The 17,784-nt window shown below is 40.4% G+C and overlaps 1 protein-coding gene across 1 annotated transcript in view; it reads right to left on the minus strand.

Moving 5' to 3' along the window:
* The window catches only part of vps8 (VPS8 subunit of CORVET complex), a gene marked incomplete in the record, with an annotated part of 65,536 nt that overhangs the window by 16,697 nt on the left and 31,055 nt on the right, over positions 1 to 17,784 (minus strand). The window contains 16 exon segments of the mRNA XM_051076442.1: positions 178 to 249; positions 1,092 to 1,211; positions 1,791 to 1,863; positions 2,476 to 2,518; positions 2,898 to 2,949; positions 3,692 to 3,781; positions 4,016 to 4,238; positions 4,660 to 4,706; positions 6,412 to 6,501; positions 6,602 to 6,648; positions 7,239 to 7,329; positions 10,776 to 10,811; positions 11,924 to 11,998; positions 13,292 to 13,462; positions 13,968 to 14,048; positions 14,747 to 14,854. Of these exon segments, the coding sequence (XP_050932399.1) occupies positions 178 to 249; positions 1,092 to 1,211; positions 1,791 to 1,863; positions 2,476 to 2,518; positions 2,898 to 2,949; positions 3,692 to 3,781; positions 4,016 to 4,238; positions 4,660 to 4,706; positions 6,412 to 6,501; positions 6,602 to 6,648; positions 7,239 to 7,329; positions 10,776 to 10,811; positions 11,924 to 11,998; positions 13,292 to 13,462; positions 13,968 to 14,048; positions 14,747 to 14,854 (1,419 nt within the window).

The raw sequence follows: 17,784 nt of genomic DNA on the forward strand, positions 1-17,784 counted from the left end.
GTCTCTGTGTTTTGTGTAGTGCCAGTTTTTGGATCTGTAGTCAAAGAAACAAAAAGATTTGTGCTGGAAATGGTTCTGCAAGATCACCTTGTTTTCACCTCTCTCCAAGCTGTCTGCACTATCAACAGTTATGTGAAGCAAATACAACAGGACAGAGAATTATTTTTGTGATTTCACCTGTAGTAAGATGTCTACTATCCTCTGCTGGTACTCAAGAGCCTGCTTGTCATTCTTGAAGTCTTCAAATGTCTAGAATGAAGTAAGAATCATATCTTAAATGACAGAAAAAAATATGAAAGAACACTTCACTTTTTGCAGTGTAGTCCACTATTAGTTTCAACAATACAAGATGTATGAAAATTAGAGTTGGATTCCAGAAATAATTGGGATGTGTATGATTAGATGACTAAATGATTAAACGCTGCCAATCAGCTCCAGAAACACTAGTCAGTTAAACTAATTATTAATGTTATCTTCACGTACCACACCAGTTAACTGCAACTAAGATGTTACACACCTGCCTACCACTAGACCCCCCTCCCTGTTCTAATGTCTGGATGTTGTTAACCAGCCAGGTGGAGAGTGGGATTTTTTCTGCTTGACATATTAAATAGCAGGTAAACTGACCCTTCTACTGATAGTGAGGGTGTTAAAATGGAACGGATTCAGATTAATGGTCTACTGTTAGATACTATTCAATACACAGTCTTTCACTAAATACATATAGTGCATTCAGAAAGTATAATCTGGTTCCTCACAGTCTGAGAGTTCTTCAGCAGCTTGTTAACTGTCACTGAGGCGACACTTCTGTCTGCCCACTCTGTGTTGCAGTGATGGTCGTTTCTCCCATCTCTGGTACCAACAGTTATGTCAGTGTGATATTTCAGTTTTTTCCTTCTTAATAAATTTGTTTTCACTTTGTCATTATGGGGTGTTAAGTGTGGATTGGTGAAGGAAAAAAATATTTCTTTTTATTTTAGCATGAACAACAGCATAACAAAATGTGAAAAAAGTCAAGGGATCTGAATACTTTCTGAATGCACTGTAGTTACCAGCATCACAAGAGTTAAAATAATATGCAAACATCTCACCATGGCCAGGACATTGAGGAACTCCCGGGTGTCAAAGTGGAGGAGAGTACGAATAAATGGGAAAACCTCTTCCTCCTCTGACGAGTCAGCTGAATGAAGACGGATCAGGAACTCAAACACCTAACAGAGACACACACACACTCAGAGTAAATTTGATCCTATTTTTTATCTCATGTGCTATGTAGCCTGTGTATTGGTCTGACATTAAATTATTTATTAAATGCCAAAAACAACTCTAAAATAATCAAACATGTGAATCTAATTACCCTATGACAGCATGGCCAAAATGTGAACTATGGATAAAATATGTGGTGATGTGTGATGTGGAAAAACACAAAGTTGATCATTATGTTACTGCAGGAAATTCCACATTGTATCGTAATTTATTTTGAAACATGATTTAGGGCATCTGACATTAGTTTGCATAACTCGTCAATATTTACCGTCATCTACTATTTTGCTAATATTTGTCAAACACTGAAGACAACTCTCCACTCTACTCAGCAGGACGTAACCAACCGCTTGAGTTGTTTTGAAGCAGAGACTAGTGGTCATAAATGTACAAGCACAGTAGATTACAACTTGTTCATCAAAACTATTTCATTAGAATCAAAAATGAATATAATTAAGTAGCCAACTGGACTTAAATGAGTTGGACTGGCAGCCGGCGCTTATGGAAACTTTGCATTATCTTCATACCTGGTTCTTGACTTGAACCACAAGGTCTTCAGGGATATCTCCCAGAGGATATGCCCTGCCTGCAAGACAGCAGCTATATACACAACATACACACACAGGTGAGTGCACACTTCAATCAACATTTTTATACTGTATAAACAGTTTGTAGGATACTATATACATTTTGCAGGCAGCTGTGAGTGGCATTATTGTTATTAACTCAACTGAATGCTTGAATCACAATTAAACATGATCTTCTGGCAACATGGGCATGCATTAGCAACCACAATTTACATGTATTTCTGCATTTTTATTTTCCTTTCTCTCCCTCTCTCTCTCTTTCTCTGTATCTCCATCTCCTTCAGCCATCACGTGTGCCATAAGCACCCTGACACTCCTAACATTTGCTGCCTATACGCTGCCTGTGCCAGCAGCCAGCTTTGTATGTTTACTTCACAGAGCCCACCTAACAATCTGTGGCAACACATGGTTTTTTAGGCCTTAGAACACTCAATCAAATACAATGTTTATGTGTTGACTGGCATTCACATTTGTGGTACTTAATAAGTATAATGTACAGTGAAAGTCTTTTTGACAGTGAAAATGTAGTAGCGGTTACAGACAGAAACTAAACCTTTGGCCATAATGTATGCCAAATGCACAGACCACTGGACTGAGGAATAAACTGATATCTGTGTGAACGTACCTTATGTACACCAGAAGTTTGTTTCCCATCACCACTTCTTCATCTGTCCAAGAAGAGGAGCACAGTTACAGACTTGCAGGTGCTTTTCAAACTCTGTACTACTGAGATACTTCAAGTGATTTCCCAAAAAAGCTCTATCTCTGTAGGAATCTTATCCATTAATGTTGTCCAGCACTTATAACAACAATCTGAGCTTGTCGATAGCAAACATATGCACTTTAGTGGACATTCTTCGAAGTGGACAATTGCATTGTTTGTTTGCATTGCAGTTTAGCGGTTCTGGGTACACCACTCTGATTGCAAAGATTTTTGTCCCTATCAATCATTTACACCCAAAAACATGTGAAACATGTGGCCCAGGTTCAGAAATCCAGGAGTATAAAGCTGTTGGTTCTGTGGGGGGGCATGGTTTCCAACCGTACCTGTTAGGTTCCTCCCCTCCCTAAGTGGTGGTCCAATCACTGCAAAGAGCTTCTGAAATATAAACATGAAGTAGAGAGACATAGAGGAGTGTATAGTCAATTATTGATGAGGATCTGATGTACAGTTCGCATTAACAGCACATAGTAGATGTCCAAAAATAGATTCAACAGATGACTAAAAACTGATTAGATTGTGAATCTGATTGTGACTGTATATTTGGCTGCTGTTACCACAGTATTCAGTATTCCACCTGCTCCATCATCTGACCTCACTTCCCATCACTTTTTTGACTCCTGCTGTGTTAATAACACATTAAGACTGCAGAGTGTGTATTATAATTTCACAAGTATTAAAGTGGAGTCATGTGACCCTGATGATCGCACGGCTCAGAAGGCTGCAAACATGTACAGAGCCCAAAGCAGTTGACCAGCTATAACTGAAGCTTTCTAACATAGAAAGTTTATTTAGGAACATTCTCATCAGAAATTAAGACAAACTAGAGCCTTTTCCCAGCAAGAGAAACAGTTTAAACCAAGGCAAAAACTCACATTAAACCACACAATGTTTTCAACTCTACCTTTGCTTCACAAAGCCTCTGTAGGAAATAATAGGGGCCCCAAACAGCTTATCTTAGTGACAGGAGGCTAAAAGGTTAAATGCTCTGTATTTTGTTTACATATTGCCATTTAAATCAAACAGAAATTAAAGTCATTCTGTTGGATATAATTTAACTAAAAATTTGCATCAATTTTGACATGATGAAAGTGATGAAACTCTTTGGCCGAGGACTTACCTCCATAGGTGTAATGTAGTCATTCATGCCGCTGTTGAAAACGTAGATCATTGCATCGTACAGTTGGTTCTCCCAGCATACTCGAACCACCTTCAAACACACACACACACACACACACACACACACACACACACACACACACACACACACACACAAGGCCTGTAGTGAAAAAGATATCAGTGGAACAGGCTAACTGTTGTTTTCACAACTGACTGCTGCAGACCACTGTGGACAGCATTATTTACTTAGAACACACACACACACACACACACACACACACACACACACACACACACACACACACACACACACACACACACACACCTGCTGTATGTCCAGGCTGGTGACATCCAGATGGACAATGCATCTCTCCAGGCTGTCCATCATACCATTGCTATGGTAATGAGCCAGGAGGTCCCTCATGATGGGTGTGGTGAGGTGACCAAGGCGGTCTGCAACAATGTACGTCTCCAGCGACTCCAGGAAAACACCCTTAGCAACCGTGTTCTCCGCCAGCCGAGCATACAGCTGGTTGAACAGCAGGTCGCTGCACACATGTACACACAGAAAGACAGAGAGAGAGAGAGAGACAACTTTCCACCTTTGGAGGTTACTGTGCTAAAATTAGGTTTCCTATTAATAATCATTTCATCAATATAGCACCTTTCAAAACAACTGCTACAAAGTGCATCACAAAGGACAAATAAAAGAAAATAAGAAAACAATCAAATGCAGTAAGGCCTGGCTTTGACAAACAGAAGAACAAACTAACAAAAACTGTTCAATACTTTTGAAACCCATGCATTAAACATTCCTTGCCACACTGCCTTTCTTCTGACTTGGTTCTGAAGACTTTAAACACCAGGCTGAACTTCAGTGCAGGAGAAGTACACCTGTTTCCACTTACAAAAAAATATGTAATTTACTCTGGGGTGGACAAACCCTTGCATACAAATGTATATACTTACGCTCTCTGCAGCAGAAGGCAGTAATCCACCAGGACTGGAATCACATCCTGAGCACACCACAGAAAGAGACACTGATGTTGCAATAATGTTCTTCAATGAATCACGTCAACAAATTAGAGAGGACAAACAACAAATTAGAGTCACAGCAAGAAGGTTCCAGGTTCAAACCCTGGTTCGCCCGGGGCTTTTCTGTGTGGAGTTCACACGTTCTCCCTGTGTGGGTTTCGTTCGGTTACTCTTCTGACATGCAGGTTAACTGGTGACTCTAAATCTCCCACAGGTGTGAATGTGATTGTGAATGGTTGTTTGTCTCTATATGTCAGTCTTGTGACAGACTGCTGATCTGTCCAGGGTGTACCCCGCGTCTCACTCAGTGTCAGCTGGGATTGACTCCAGCCCCCCCTCAAAGAAAGGGAATCTTCATGGACACAGGGATCTTGACTTTCTACATTCACACATACTGTCAACTACATATACAATACAAATATGAGTATCAGATGAACTCAAGTACCTCAAGTACCTCTTCACCAGTGGTGAAAGTAGGTATATTTGCTGTACTATACTAAAGTACATGTCTGTGGTTCTTACACTTACTGAGGTACCTGTACTTTATTTGCTACTTATTTTCACATTATATTTATTTGCTATGTATTACCTTTCAGAATGATATATTAAAATTTTACTCAACAATTTACAACAACATTTATTTGACAACTAGCTAGTTAATGAATTTAGTAATGAATCTGTGTGAGTGTAAGAGCATGGGCAAGTCTATAAGGTCATCAGTGGGACACCCCCTCAGTAACTGGTGTTTGGTCGAGTTGAACCCATGACACAGAGATGGCAGTGTGTTCCAGTATCCTCTTGTCCTCTTCACCTGCACCCACACACTCAACATAAAAACAGGTTATATTCCTTCCTTATATTCCTATTCGACTACAAACAGTTAAAACCATGACAAGTTAGCCGGCATGTTGCTCAGCCCATCAAATAACAGACAAATAAACTCCCACCAAACTTCTCGACTTGGGATCTATAATAAAAAACAACACGTAGTGGGCCACCTTGTTTCAGGCAGCTTCTCTCCCTTGAGTTCATACACAAAAATAACTAAAACAATTTCATGTGATAATGTGAATTTTAAGTTTTCTATATGTACAGACACATGAACACGTCTTTACAGAAAATATAAAACAGTTATAAAAATAACATGGCAATACTGCAGCATACACACTGTAATCAACTGTCAACAACTCAAAACACAATATAGAATAGTCTTTAGGTGATGGTTTCAGAGAAATACTGAGGCAGAGGTTTTGTATCATCATCATCAGTTTTTTGAGTGCATTCAGTTGTGTATGTACCTGTGTGTGTGTGTGCTTGTACTCATTTTAGCACACACAACACACAAGTGTTTAGCAAAGGTTTGCACTAGCAGTGCAGCACAGACTTCTGCGAGCTACCTTATTTATGATGGACACATTTTCATTACAAGATAATCCAGTGCAAGTTATGAACTGAAATACATGTCAAATTTCCCAAAATGTTCAATTACTTAATTATCCATGCTGGTTTACTTTGAAGCACTACATTGTCTGTCATGATGATTCAATGTTAGCAATATACCATATCCACATTGTATTTTCTCTAGACTTCTGCTGTACTGGCTCAGCGTCTTGTGTTCTGTTACTGTGCTGACTGTGCAGCAGACTGGACACTGTGAGGTGTGTTCTATAAGGCATGTGAGCTTACATGGAAATGTTGCTCCATCACTTGGATCTTGCCTTGTTCTGGACACTTCTTCAAAGCATTCTCTGCAAACTGACAAAGGATCTCTACCATCTGCACACACAGAGTGGTACAAAGAAAGAACAGGAATGTCAGAGTACAGTGTCTAGAGTAGACAGATTTAATACAGCAGACAGTTGAGTTCTGTTCTTACCTTGTCATCTACCACTGCTTTCCTTTTTACTGGATCTCCAAACAGGCCTAAACACACATCACACATGTCATTCATCTATCAACAACAGAGTTTATATTCATAATTGTCTATTGAAAATATCTCTGCAAATATATAATCACAATTAATTGCATGCTGAAGCATATTCTGAAATTTCATGAAAAACATCCACTGACACTGTGCTTAATGTTTTCACAGTGCCAGTGAATCCTAAATAAGAGATACAACAACCAAGTAACAAATCAAACTGCTCTGTTCTGTAAAAGTACATGCAAATCATGAGATGGATAAATAATTATTAAATATTCATTTTCCACATCACACCACAACCATGGCTCTAAGGCAGGTTGAGGAGCCACTTCAATTAAAGCTGAAAAGCCTTGTTTCACTGATCTTTTCCAGTTCAAAGTTTCTAGACTTGCAACTTCAGAGGATCTAAAGTGCAACTGCAAATTTATACCAGGAGATTGTGTTGACCTTAGGCATTTCAGCAACAATAGGAAGTGCAACTCCATTGTTTTGTCTTGTAGATTGTTTCTGTGTGCTTACATGGTGTAAAGTCAGCAACAAATCATATTACATTTCTTGATCTAAGGTGTATAATGTGCACCATACCCACCAACCACAGCCTTAGCAGTTCCCTCGTGGAAGGACCAGGCCAAGGAGAGTGCCTCAACAAAATGCTCCTGTTTCAGCAGGAAGTCTATACGCTGGACACACACACACACACAGACAAGGAGGGAGGAACATGGATCAAGCTGGTCTACTGATGGAAACTACATAATCACCAGTACAAAGGAGCTCAAGAAGAAACATATCTTTTTTAACTTTTACTGAACAGTCAGTGTATTCCCAGTGTATCATCATTACTGCTTTACTGATATACAGTGTGAATGGTGTTACTTATCTACACCAGGTAAACCTGCTCCCAGTTTGGGTTTTGGAGGTGGACGCCCCTTTTACATTCAAGATTAAAACTTTCTTCTGGTAAAGCTGATGCTGGCTCAGGTGAGAAGTGAACCATCCTTTAGTCATACTGCTAGAGGTCTAGACTGCTGGGGGAATTCCCATGATGCACTGAGCACTTTTCTCTCTCTCCCTCTTCATGCTTTTATATCACACTACTGCATGAACATTACCAGTGTTGTGCTTTTCCTCTGGCCTCTCTCTCCCTGCCTTCATTCTGCAGGTTTCTCTGACTCCAGAGCTGCAGAACCCAGATCTGCCTCAACACTCATCATCATCATCACAACATTATTCTTTCTAAACACATCATTAACAGAATACCTCAGATTATATGTATATATAGAAATTTAGACATTTTACACTGAAACAAAGAGCACGTAGGCTTGAAAGAGTGTGGCATTCCACCAAACTGGAAGAATCCCACTTAGCCTGGCTGGATAGTGTCAAAAGATATAAAAAGGTCCTCTGTAATGCAAGAAGTGCCTATTACTCATCATTAATAGAGGATAATAAGAACAACCCCAGGTTTCTCTTCAGCACTGTAGCCAGGCTGACAGAGAGTCACAGCTCTATAGATCCACGCATCCCTATAACCCTCAGTAGCAATGATTTTATGAACTTCTTTAATGATAAAATCTCTACCATTAGAGATAAAATTAATCACATTCTGCCTTCAATCAGTACAAATTTATGTCATAACACAGGATCCATAGAGTCAGCTGCAAAACCTAACCTTGACTCCTTTTCTACCATCGACCTCCCCCAGCTCACATCAATTATCTCAGCATCTAAACTTTCAAGATGTCTCTTAGACCCCATCCCAACTAGGCTGCTTAAGGAAGCTCTGCCCTTAATTTGCAGTCCTGTATTAGATATGTTAAATCTGTCCTTGTTAACAGGTTATGTGCCGCAGTTGTATAAAGTAGCTGTAATCAAACCTCTTCTAAAAAAAGCCCACTCTAGATCCAGACGTATTAGCCAATTACAGACCTATATCTAACCTCCCCTTTCTTTCTAAGATCCTGGAGAAAGCAGTTGCAAAACAGTTGTGTGATTTTCTCCAGGATAATAGTTTATTTGAGGTTTTTCAGTCAGGATTTAGGCTGTATCACAGCACAGAGACAGCACTCATAAAAGTTACAAACCTCCTGATAGCATCAGACAATGGACTTGTTTCTGTCCTTGTCTTGTTAGATCTCAGTGCTGCTTTTGATACGATTGACCATCACATCCTTTTACAGAGACTGGAGCACTTTATTGGTATTAAAGGAACTGCACTAAACTGGTTTAAGTCCTATCTATCTGATAGGCTTCAGTTTGTACATGTTAACAACTACTCCTCCATGTACACAAAAGTTAGTCAAGGAGTTCCACAAGGGTCAGTGCTTGGTTCAATCCTCTTCACCTTGTATATGCTTCCCTTGGGCAACATTATCAGGAAACACTCCATAAATTTCCATTGTTATGCAGATGATACACAGCTTTATCTGTCAATGGAGCCTAACGAAACCAATCAGCTAGCCCAACTCCAGGCTTGTCTTAGGGACATTAAAACTTGGATGACAAGCAATTTTTTATTACTGAACTCAGATAAAACTGAAGTCATTGTACTTGGTCCTGAACACATCAGAAATAAATTTTCTAATGATGTAGTTCCATTAGACGGCATTGCCCTGGCTCCCAGCTCCACTGTAAAGAATCTGGGAGTCATCTTTGATCAGGATATGTCCTTTAACTCACATATAAAACAAACTTCTAGGACTGCCTTTTTTCACCTGTGTAATATCACCAACATTAGAAAAACTAGTCCATGCATTTGTTACTTCCAGGCTGGACTACTGTAATTCATTATTATCAGGCTGCCTCAACAACTCTCTAAAGACTCTGCAGTTGATTCAAAATGCTGCAGCACCATTACTGACAGGAACTAGGAAAAGAGACCATATTTCTCCTGTGTTAGCCTCTCTACATTGGCTCCCAGTCAAATCCAGAGTAGAATTCAAAATCCTCCTCCTCACATACAAAGCCCTTAATGGTCAGGCTCCATCTTACCTTAAAGATCTCATAGTCCCCTACAATCCCACTAGGACTCTGCGCTCCCAGAATGCTGGTTTACTGGTGGTTCCCAGAGTTTCCAGGAGTAGAATGAGAGGCAGAGCCTTCAGTTATCAGGCTCCTCTACTGTGGAACCTTCTCCCAGTTTGGGTCTGGGAGGCAGAAACACCCTCTGTACCTTTAAGAGTCGGCTTAAAACTTTCCTCTTTGATAAAGCTTATAGTGAGGGTTGGCTCAGGCTTGAACCATCCCTTAGTTATGCTGCTATAGGCCTAGACTGCCGGGAGATCTCCCATGATGCACTGAGCCCCCCCACTCAATATGGATTCATATCCCATGTTACATGTTACTAACTCAATATGTCCCCTTTCCTGTAGTATTGTGCTATTCAGTCTCTCTCTCCTCTTCTGTCTCTTTCTGCAGGTATTTCTGCCTCTGGAGCTGTAGAGTCTGATCTGTGATGACAAGTCTCCTGCTGCTCCTACAACTCCACTCAACACCTGCTGCTAGAATTAGAAATGACTTATACTGCTATTAGTTGTATTGCTATGTTAGAAACACGAGCCAGGCCCATTGCTTTTGCCAGTAAGTCACTGTCTCAGTCCCAAAAGAATTACCCGGCTCACATCTGATATGGAACCTGTGTTATGCTATGTTCTTCTTTCGCTATTCTCTACCCCCCCCTTCTTCTTAACCCAACCGGTCGAGGCAGATGGCCGCCCACCCTGAGTCTGGTTCTGCTCGAGGTTTCTGCCTCTTAAAGGAAGTTTTTCCTTGCCACTGTCTCCTAGTGCTGCTCATGGTGGATCTGTTGGGTCTCTCTCTGTAAATACCTATTTTAAAGAGTACAGTCTAGACCTGCTCTATATGAAAAGTGCCTTGAGATGACTGTTGTTGTGATATGGCGCTATATAAATAAAATTGAATTGAATTGAATTGAATTGAATTTTTGACCCTTGGTTCTTTGTGCAACTCTGTAGCAACATACAATGATCCTGTGATATCATATGACTCAATGACTCATAACCATAATGTAACAGTGAATCACTCACTTATTGCTACCATTCTTCATAATAAGTGATTTGTGTGGAACTACAGTTGCAGATTCAAGTCTGTACTCATATACTGTACATACCTCTCTCCAGTTCCTTAGAGTCATGATGTGAGCCGACTGCAAGACAAAAGAATATCACATTGTTAAAGAACATGAAAACACAACAGCAGACTCAAACATGAGATACTCTTAACATTCACACAGAAAATGAGCAGGTCTTCTTTAGAGAAAGAAGTTATGGACAAAAAACGTGAAACAATTCTGATTAGAGATTTACAAAATACTGACAAACACCTATATAAACCTGGGTGTGAGGTTAGTTTACAGGTCTGACAGTCAGATACCAGCTTTTTGTCTGTTGACTTCTGAGATGAATGGTGTATGAACTGCCTATGGTGTAATAATAATTAATGCAGTTTTTTGCATCTAGTGTAATGACTGAGTGCATTATGTGGTCAGTGTAAATTAACTTGAATTATAACAACTTGACAAATATTGTGGCTTGATGTGCATTTATATTGTGTGTAACAGAGTATGAAGTGTACTACCAAGCTCCTCAACCACCAGCAAGCTTCTTTCCAACTTCTTTACTTTCACTCTGCCCTACTGCTGCACCTCCCCAGAGTCAAGTCTAATGCCTTATCTCTTCAGTTTGAGTCAGTCTGTGAAATAGATGATGAAACCTTAGATGAAACCACATACTGACCTTGTCTGTGCCAAACGCACATCTTTAACTATGGCACCTGGCTCAGTGATCAATGCTTGTTCACTAGATGCATCCTTTCACCAAACAACACAAAGCTGTCCAGAAGGCCATGTTCCTCACCCAAAAATAGTTCCAAAAATAAACACAAAATATTCCAGATAATACACCCAATATTCTTCTACATTACTGACAGTACTTTAAATCATGAGCTTTTTAACAATTTACATTACAATGTGAAAGTGTACTGTATGACATTTACATCATTAGTTTCTACAGTCTGTCACAAAAAGGCAGGAAAGGAACTATTTTTAGGATTTATTAAAAATGTCACAGTAAAACATTAATATGTTTTACCTGATTTTGCCACTGAAACAGTACTCAGCATTTCCTTCTTTTCAAAGCAGTTATCAACAATCAGTGTTGGCCAATGGGCAGCAAGAGACAGTTCCACAAACACAAACAACAGCTCCCAGCTGTTGTGCACACACAGGCATCAAATAGAGAAAATAATACAACACAGTACCTTGGTGCCCAAATAGACGATCTGTCCTGCATAGCTGGAGACTGACTGGTAACAGGCCTTTTCTCCAACTAAAGCCTGAAACACAGACACACTGTTAAACTTGCCAGGGAGAGGACTAGAGGAAATATACAGATATGTATTTGATAGAGAGAGATGGACAGATCCTAGTAGTGAATGGGAGAGTGGTGGTCAAGTGAGTGGACAAGATTGAAGTTGTGATCAAACTCAGGAAATTGTCACTGTGAAGAAAGTCACACCAGGGTTTTCAGTATCATTCTCCACCTCTACAGGTACTCTTTTTATCGATTATAACAAATTATGTGTTTTTGTTTCCTTGAGTGTGAAAACTGCATTTCAAGCACCACTGCTGTTCCATCATCAGTCTAATTTAGTTAATATTCACAGTTGTTCAGACACAGTGGAATGAGCAAAACTGACTTTTAGTATCTGCTTTATTTCCTATATTTAGTTCCTCCAGTTTCATAGTTCTTACTCAAAGTATTGGCTATAGAATAATGACACCATCACAGTTTGGATATGTTTCCTAAGAGCATTGTTCTCACTATACAATTCTATCTGCTAATCTGCATTTTTACAGAAAAAATAAGACTTAATTTGTGTGCACCTGCCACTGTGCAACAAAAACAAAGAGGACAGAGTTTTTGTTTTCCTCAGTAACTAATGATAACTTTCTCCAGATAGAAGAAATGGTAGCTGGTGGAATGACTGGAGTGACTGTGGAAAAGCCATGGTTGGACTGGTACAGAAAGTCAGCTCCTGACTCATCAGGATTTGTCTCAGTAATCCCTATGGTCAGTCTGACCATGAGGAGTGCTCTAGGACTTGAGATGGTTCAAAACTGACAGTCAGTGGTTATTATTTCTACTGGATCAGTAAATAAGTAACTACTTATGAATACAACCAGATGCTTTACTCTGCCTTTGAGATTGGGGGTTCTAGTGCAAGTTTGGATTCTTACAGTTGCTTCTTGCTTTAGACAGCAGCCAGGCTGATAGTGGCAGCCATGTTGCTAACTTTAATGCTAGCAGCCAGGAACAAATGACAAGTGATAATGACTCATTATTGGTTTGATAATCTAAACAAATAAAACATTTCCTGGTGGTGACTCTAAAATGGGCAGTGGTGAAACTTACTCCATTCATTTCTTGCAGCAGGAGCGTCAACATTAATACCACCTTAAACACCATGGGGGGAAAGTTATCCATTGCTACTTTAAATGCAACCTTTTAAGCAGTCATCTCAGTAACAGCTCTACAAATCCCTCCTCCCTCTACAAACTTAAACTGGACTCCTGGCCTTGACCCAACAAATGTGAAGTTTCCTGTCCCCCATCCACTAATCCCTCACCAGAGCCTGAGAGACATTCCCTCCAGTGGCCAGCGATTTGAAATGTCGGCTGTTATAGACCAGCTGCACCTGCTCCAAGTCCAGAGTCTCCAAAACCTCCTGACTGGGCCGGTCCACAACATGCAGCTTTTCATGGCTGTCTACCAGGACCAGTGTCCGACTGTTGATCCACTGCAGAGGCACAGAGACAGCAGAAGAACAAGTCATGGAATCTGCACTACAGCAAACAAAGATATTGTCTTTATTCACTCATTAGCTGGAGTTAGATTACACCTGTGGTAGAACAACACACAGATGTTGTATACCTTGCAAATTCAGCTTGCTGCAAAATGAAGGCAACTAGAAAGTCAATACCTTTTACAAGTACAAGATGAAAACCTGCCTCATTATCCAACCAGTTCAGTTTGAAAGGCAGCTGAACACCCAAGACTTTTCTGGTGCTCAATGTTCAGCTTGGTCTTCTCTTCAGCCAATAACTTGTGCAAAGCAATTCTCTGGTGGATCTGCATGTTGCCCAGTTCCAGATCTACCTTAAAGCTTAAGAGTCAAACATTCAGACTGGAAGCCCTCAGACACTTGCTGATTATATGGTGGGACAGACCTGAACACTCATGGACTTGAAGTCAGTACAGGTGTGAGGAAGAGCACTGGAAGAGACCCACCGTTAGCTACTTACACTCAGGCTTATGATGTCACAGCTGAGGTGGAGCTGTCTTTGTTTGATGACATGGATGGTCCCTGTCTCCTCCTTCTTCACCTGAGTAAACAGCAGCGCAGAGGAGAACACTCAAACACTATGAGCTGCTGTTCCCACTGATCATTTTTCTCAGAATACACTGCTTAAATAGATTAGCCTCCTGGAAATATTCTAATGTGCATCTGAATTAGGGAAACACTCGCCTGTAACTAACTGGCTAAAGACAATGTGGTACATTTCTGAATCACTGCAACAAGTACAGAGACCAGAATATGTTAGTGTTCTGAGGTAAAGGTAGAACCAGGCAATACGTCAGTAGTAATGGACAATAATACTGTGTATTATCAAGCCAGGTTTATCCTATTTGTCTTCATATGAAGTTAGGTCAAGTTAAACTGGTCGATCTTACCTCACCTCTCTCAGTGTCAAACTACTTTGTCCATAAAAACATGCATTATTTTTGTGTATTGCACCATTCTATGTAGCGACTGCGATAAATGAAATAATATTTCAGGGAAAATAACCATATGGAAAGTTTGGAACTCGCACTGGAACCAACAACAAAACTACATTACAAAGATCGTCAACCATCATCTCACTTCAACAGGGATCAAACCTGTGTTTGGAAGATTTACAAATGAGGCTGCAGCCACATGTCCAGCTGAAAAAAGGAAGTGTTCTGACCACAGCAGAAAAAAACAAGAATAAAAAAAGGGAGCTGTAGTTAAGCTGTAGTTAAGAGGAAGTTGAGCAGATACCAGGAGGAAGTGGACTGTGTCTCCTTTGCAAAAAGCCAGGATTGGGTTGACTGTCTTCTGAACAGGAACAAACTGCCAGGCCAGCTGAGGAACACTGGACGGATCAGACTGGGGAGAGAAAATGCATCGCATCACAAATGCATCGCATCACATCGCATCGCATCACATCGCATCACATCGCATCACGTCGTGTCACGTCACGTCACAAATTAACCATTTAAAGTCATCCAATAGCTCTTTGCTGTTCAGACTAAAATTACTGCTTCTATGTGGTACTTACATAGTTGGGCAGAAAACATGCTGATGCTTTGTCATGCTGGTAAATAAACAATTAATACTAACTGCTGAGGGAGTTAGTTTCACCTGACAGAGTCTAATCAGTGAAAATATCCACTATGCCTGGCACATGTTTAAAAAAAGCCTGAGGTAAATGTGATCACATTCCTTTGAATAAACATCACAGAGGTTTATAGATAACAGGCCTTTATTTCATTATATTTATGATTTGTCTCAGCAGTGTAGGGTGATGGTTCAGTCCAAGGATAGAGTAGTAAGTAGAAAAGGGTAGAAATTGTCTCAATACATTAACTGATTCACAACAAAACAATGAATTAGCTTGTGTTGTTTATAGACCTGACTCAATGCCGCTGCTCTTCAACACAGGACTTTGTATTGTGTTGTGATTGGAAATGACACTGCAGGACCTCAATTATCCTCCTTAAAGCTCAGCTGGAAGTAGTATATTCACCACTTTCCTGGCCAAAGCACAGAGGAAAGTACAGAGCATTAACAACAAGCTGAATTAAAGCTGCGAGCAGCGTTGAACGGGCCCTCGCACCCGGCGCCCGTCGGGGGAGCGGCGACCGCGGGACCCCGGCAACCGCGGGGTCAACGCAGGTCGCAGGGCACACGCTGGCGTAACAGTTCACACTTCCGAGATGTAAAAATTTTAAATAAAAGCTTTTATGCTAATTATTTTCTGTGATAATATTTTTCAGAGCTCATCATCTGTGACAGCTCTTGGCTCTCCTGACTGTAACCTCTCTGTGGCAGCTTCTCACAGACTCAATCAACTCCTCTTCCCCTCCCCCCTCAAACACAAACACAAACACAAACACAAACACACACACACACACAGATACCCCCTCCCAAAAGGAGATAAAACTCAGTTTTAACTTGAGTTTACAAGCTTTGAGCTTTGAGCAAAAGCATTTTTTTGCAAGTTCTGTTATTGGGTGCATATATAAATCATTTATGCTTAAACAAGGGTTATAATGAAGTTATTTGAACAGTGAATATCTCATCTGCCTAAAGTCAGGGCGAAGCCACTAACCAGCTGTAGGGATGGGTATCATTAGGATTTTATCTTTATCCATACAGACCCCTATCAGTCCAGCTCAGACTGTTACTGGTTTAAGAGAGTGAAGTTTATAGCAATTTGCAAAATTTGGAGATTAGTGACAAACTAACCAGTTAGACTACATACAGACAAGCTTTCATTTTAGCTGTTAGTAACAGTTTGCCATGAGCTTAACCAGCGTGCTGTGCTTCGTGTTAAACATGTCATGAGACTGTGGACAACGTTTGAGCCAGCTTTGACATCTGCAGATATGAGTTTCTGAAGAGGGGCCTGCTGAGGTTAGATGTGCTGAATAATATCCATTTTCATATCAGAAAAAACACTGCATTAAACATTGTCTTAGCTCACTGAGCTGAGGTCAACAGGTAATATAACCAACCTGTGAGGTGGCTCACCCCCGTAAGATAAACACATAAATGATCCCTGATAGAACCGATAATTAAAGGCACATCAGTGACAGGGAATGCTATTAAAACTAAACTATAAACTGGTGACATTAACTGCAAAAGAAGATTTTTATTGATACATTTCAGGTAGAATTTAGTTTTCAATAAGGAAAATGCTGTAAGAAACCTGAATTTGTTGCAACAAATTTAAAATAAAAGCTTTTATGCTAATTATTTTCTGTGATAATATTTTTCAGAGCTCATCATCTGTGACAGCTCTTGGCTCTCCTGACTGTAACCTCCCTGTGGCAGCTTCTCACAGACTCAATCAACTCCTCTTCCCCTCCCCCCTCAAACACACACACACAGACACACACACACAGAGACCCCCTTCCAAAAACCCATCAAAGAGTAATACAATGGCTCCATCTGTAGGATAAAGTAGAGAGTCGCAACAGGAAGTTACCCCAAAATCTGAGGTTTCAAACAGGAAGTTGGGTTTCCGAACTTTGACGGGCCAGAACCGGCACACGCTTCGACCCAAACTCACAATTTTCGGAGGACTTCTTCCAAAAATTGTCAAGGAGGGGCTGACAACATTTGAAGTGAATCTGGTCACCCGTCTAGAAACTGGACATCACACTATAAAATATGTCATTTCCTGCTATAAATAGGTGGCGCTACAACAATTGTATGAATATTGACATATGGATGTGTGCAGATAGGTACCATTAACAATCCTGTAAAGTTTGATGCAGTTTGGACAAAGTATGGCCGAAATATAGCAAAAATAAAGCAACTTCCTGTTTCGTGGCGAGTAATCGAACTTTGAGGGGCCATAACTTCCACGCCCTTCAACAAAAACTCAAAATCTGCCGCAATTTAACATCGTCTATGTCTTAAGAACATACTATTAAGTTTTGAAGTCAATGGGATAATGCGTCTAGGACTAGTTCGCGTTCAAGCGACCCCTGGAAATGGCCAAAAACACACAATTTTTTCACCTTCCGGTCAAAATAAAAATACTTTCTGTTGGGTTTAGAATATGGCTCCAAGAGACTTTTTGGTGCGTCATGGGATGTTACATATGTGTGCAGATTTTCAGATTTTTAGGCGCAACGGGCTTGAGGGGCTGTTCCGTTTAAAAATGTAGGTGGCGCTACCGAGGGCATTTTACCACGCCCATGCTCAAGACCCCTAAATTATTAAATTTTTCGCCGTGCCTGACGCGTCTGCAAATTTTGGTAAGTTTTTCACGCATGTTAAGGCCCTCAAAAAGCCGATCTAAGAGG

Source organism: Lates calcarifer, linkage group LG16_LG22 (genome assembly GCF_001640805.2).
Source record: "Lates calcarifer isolate ASB-BC8 linkage group LG16_LG22, TLL_Latcal_v3, whole genome shotgun sequence".
NCBI classification, from domain to species: domain Eukaryota; kingdom Metazoa; phylum Chordata; class Actinopteri; family Centropomidae; genus Lates; species Lates calcarifer.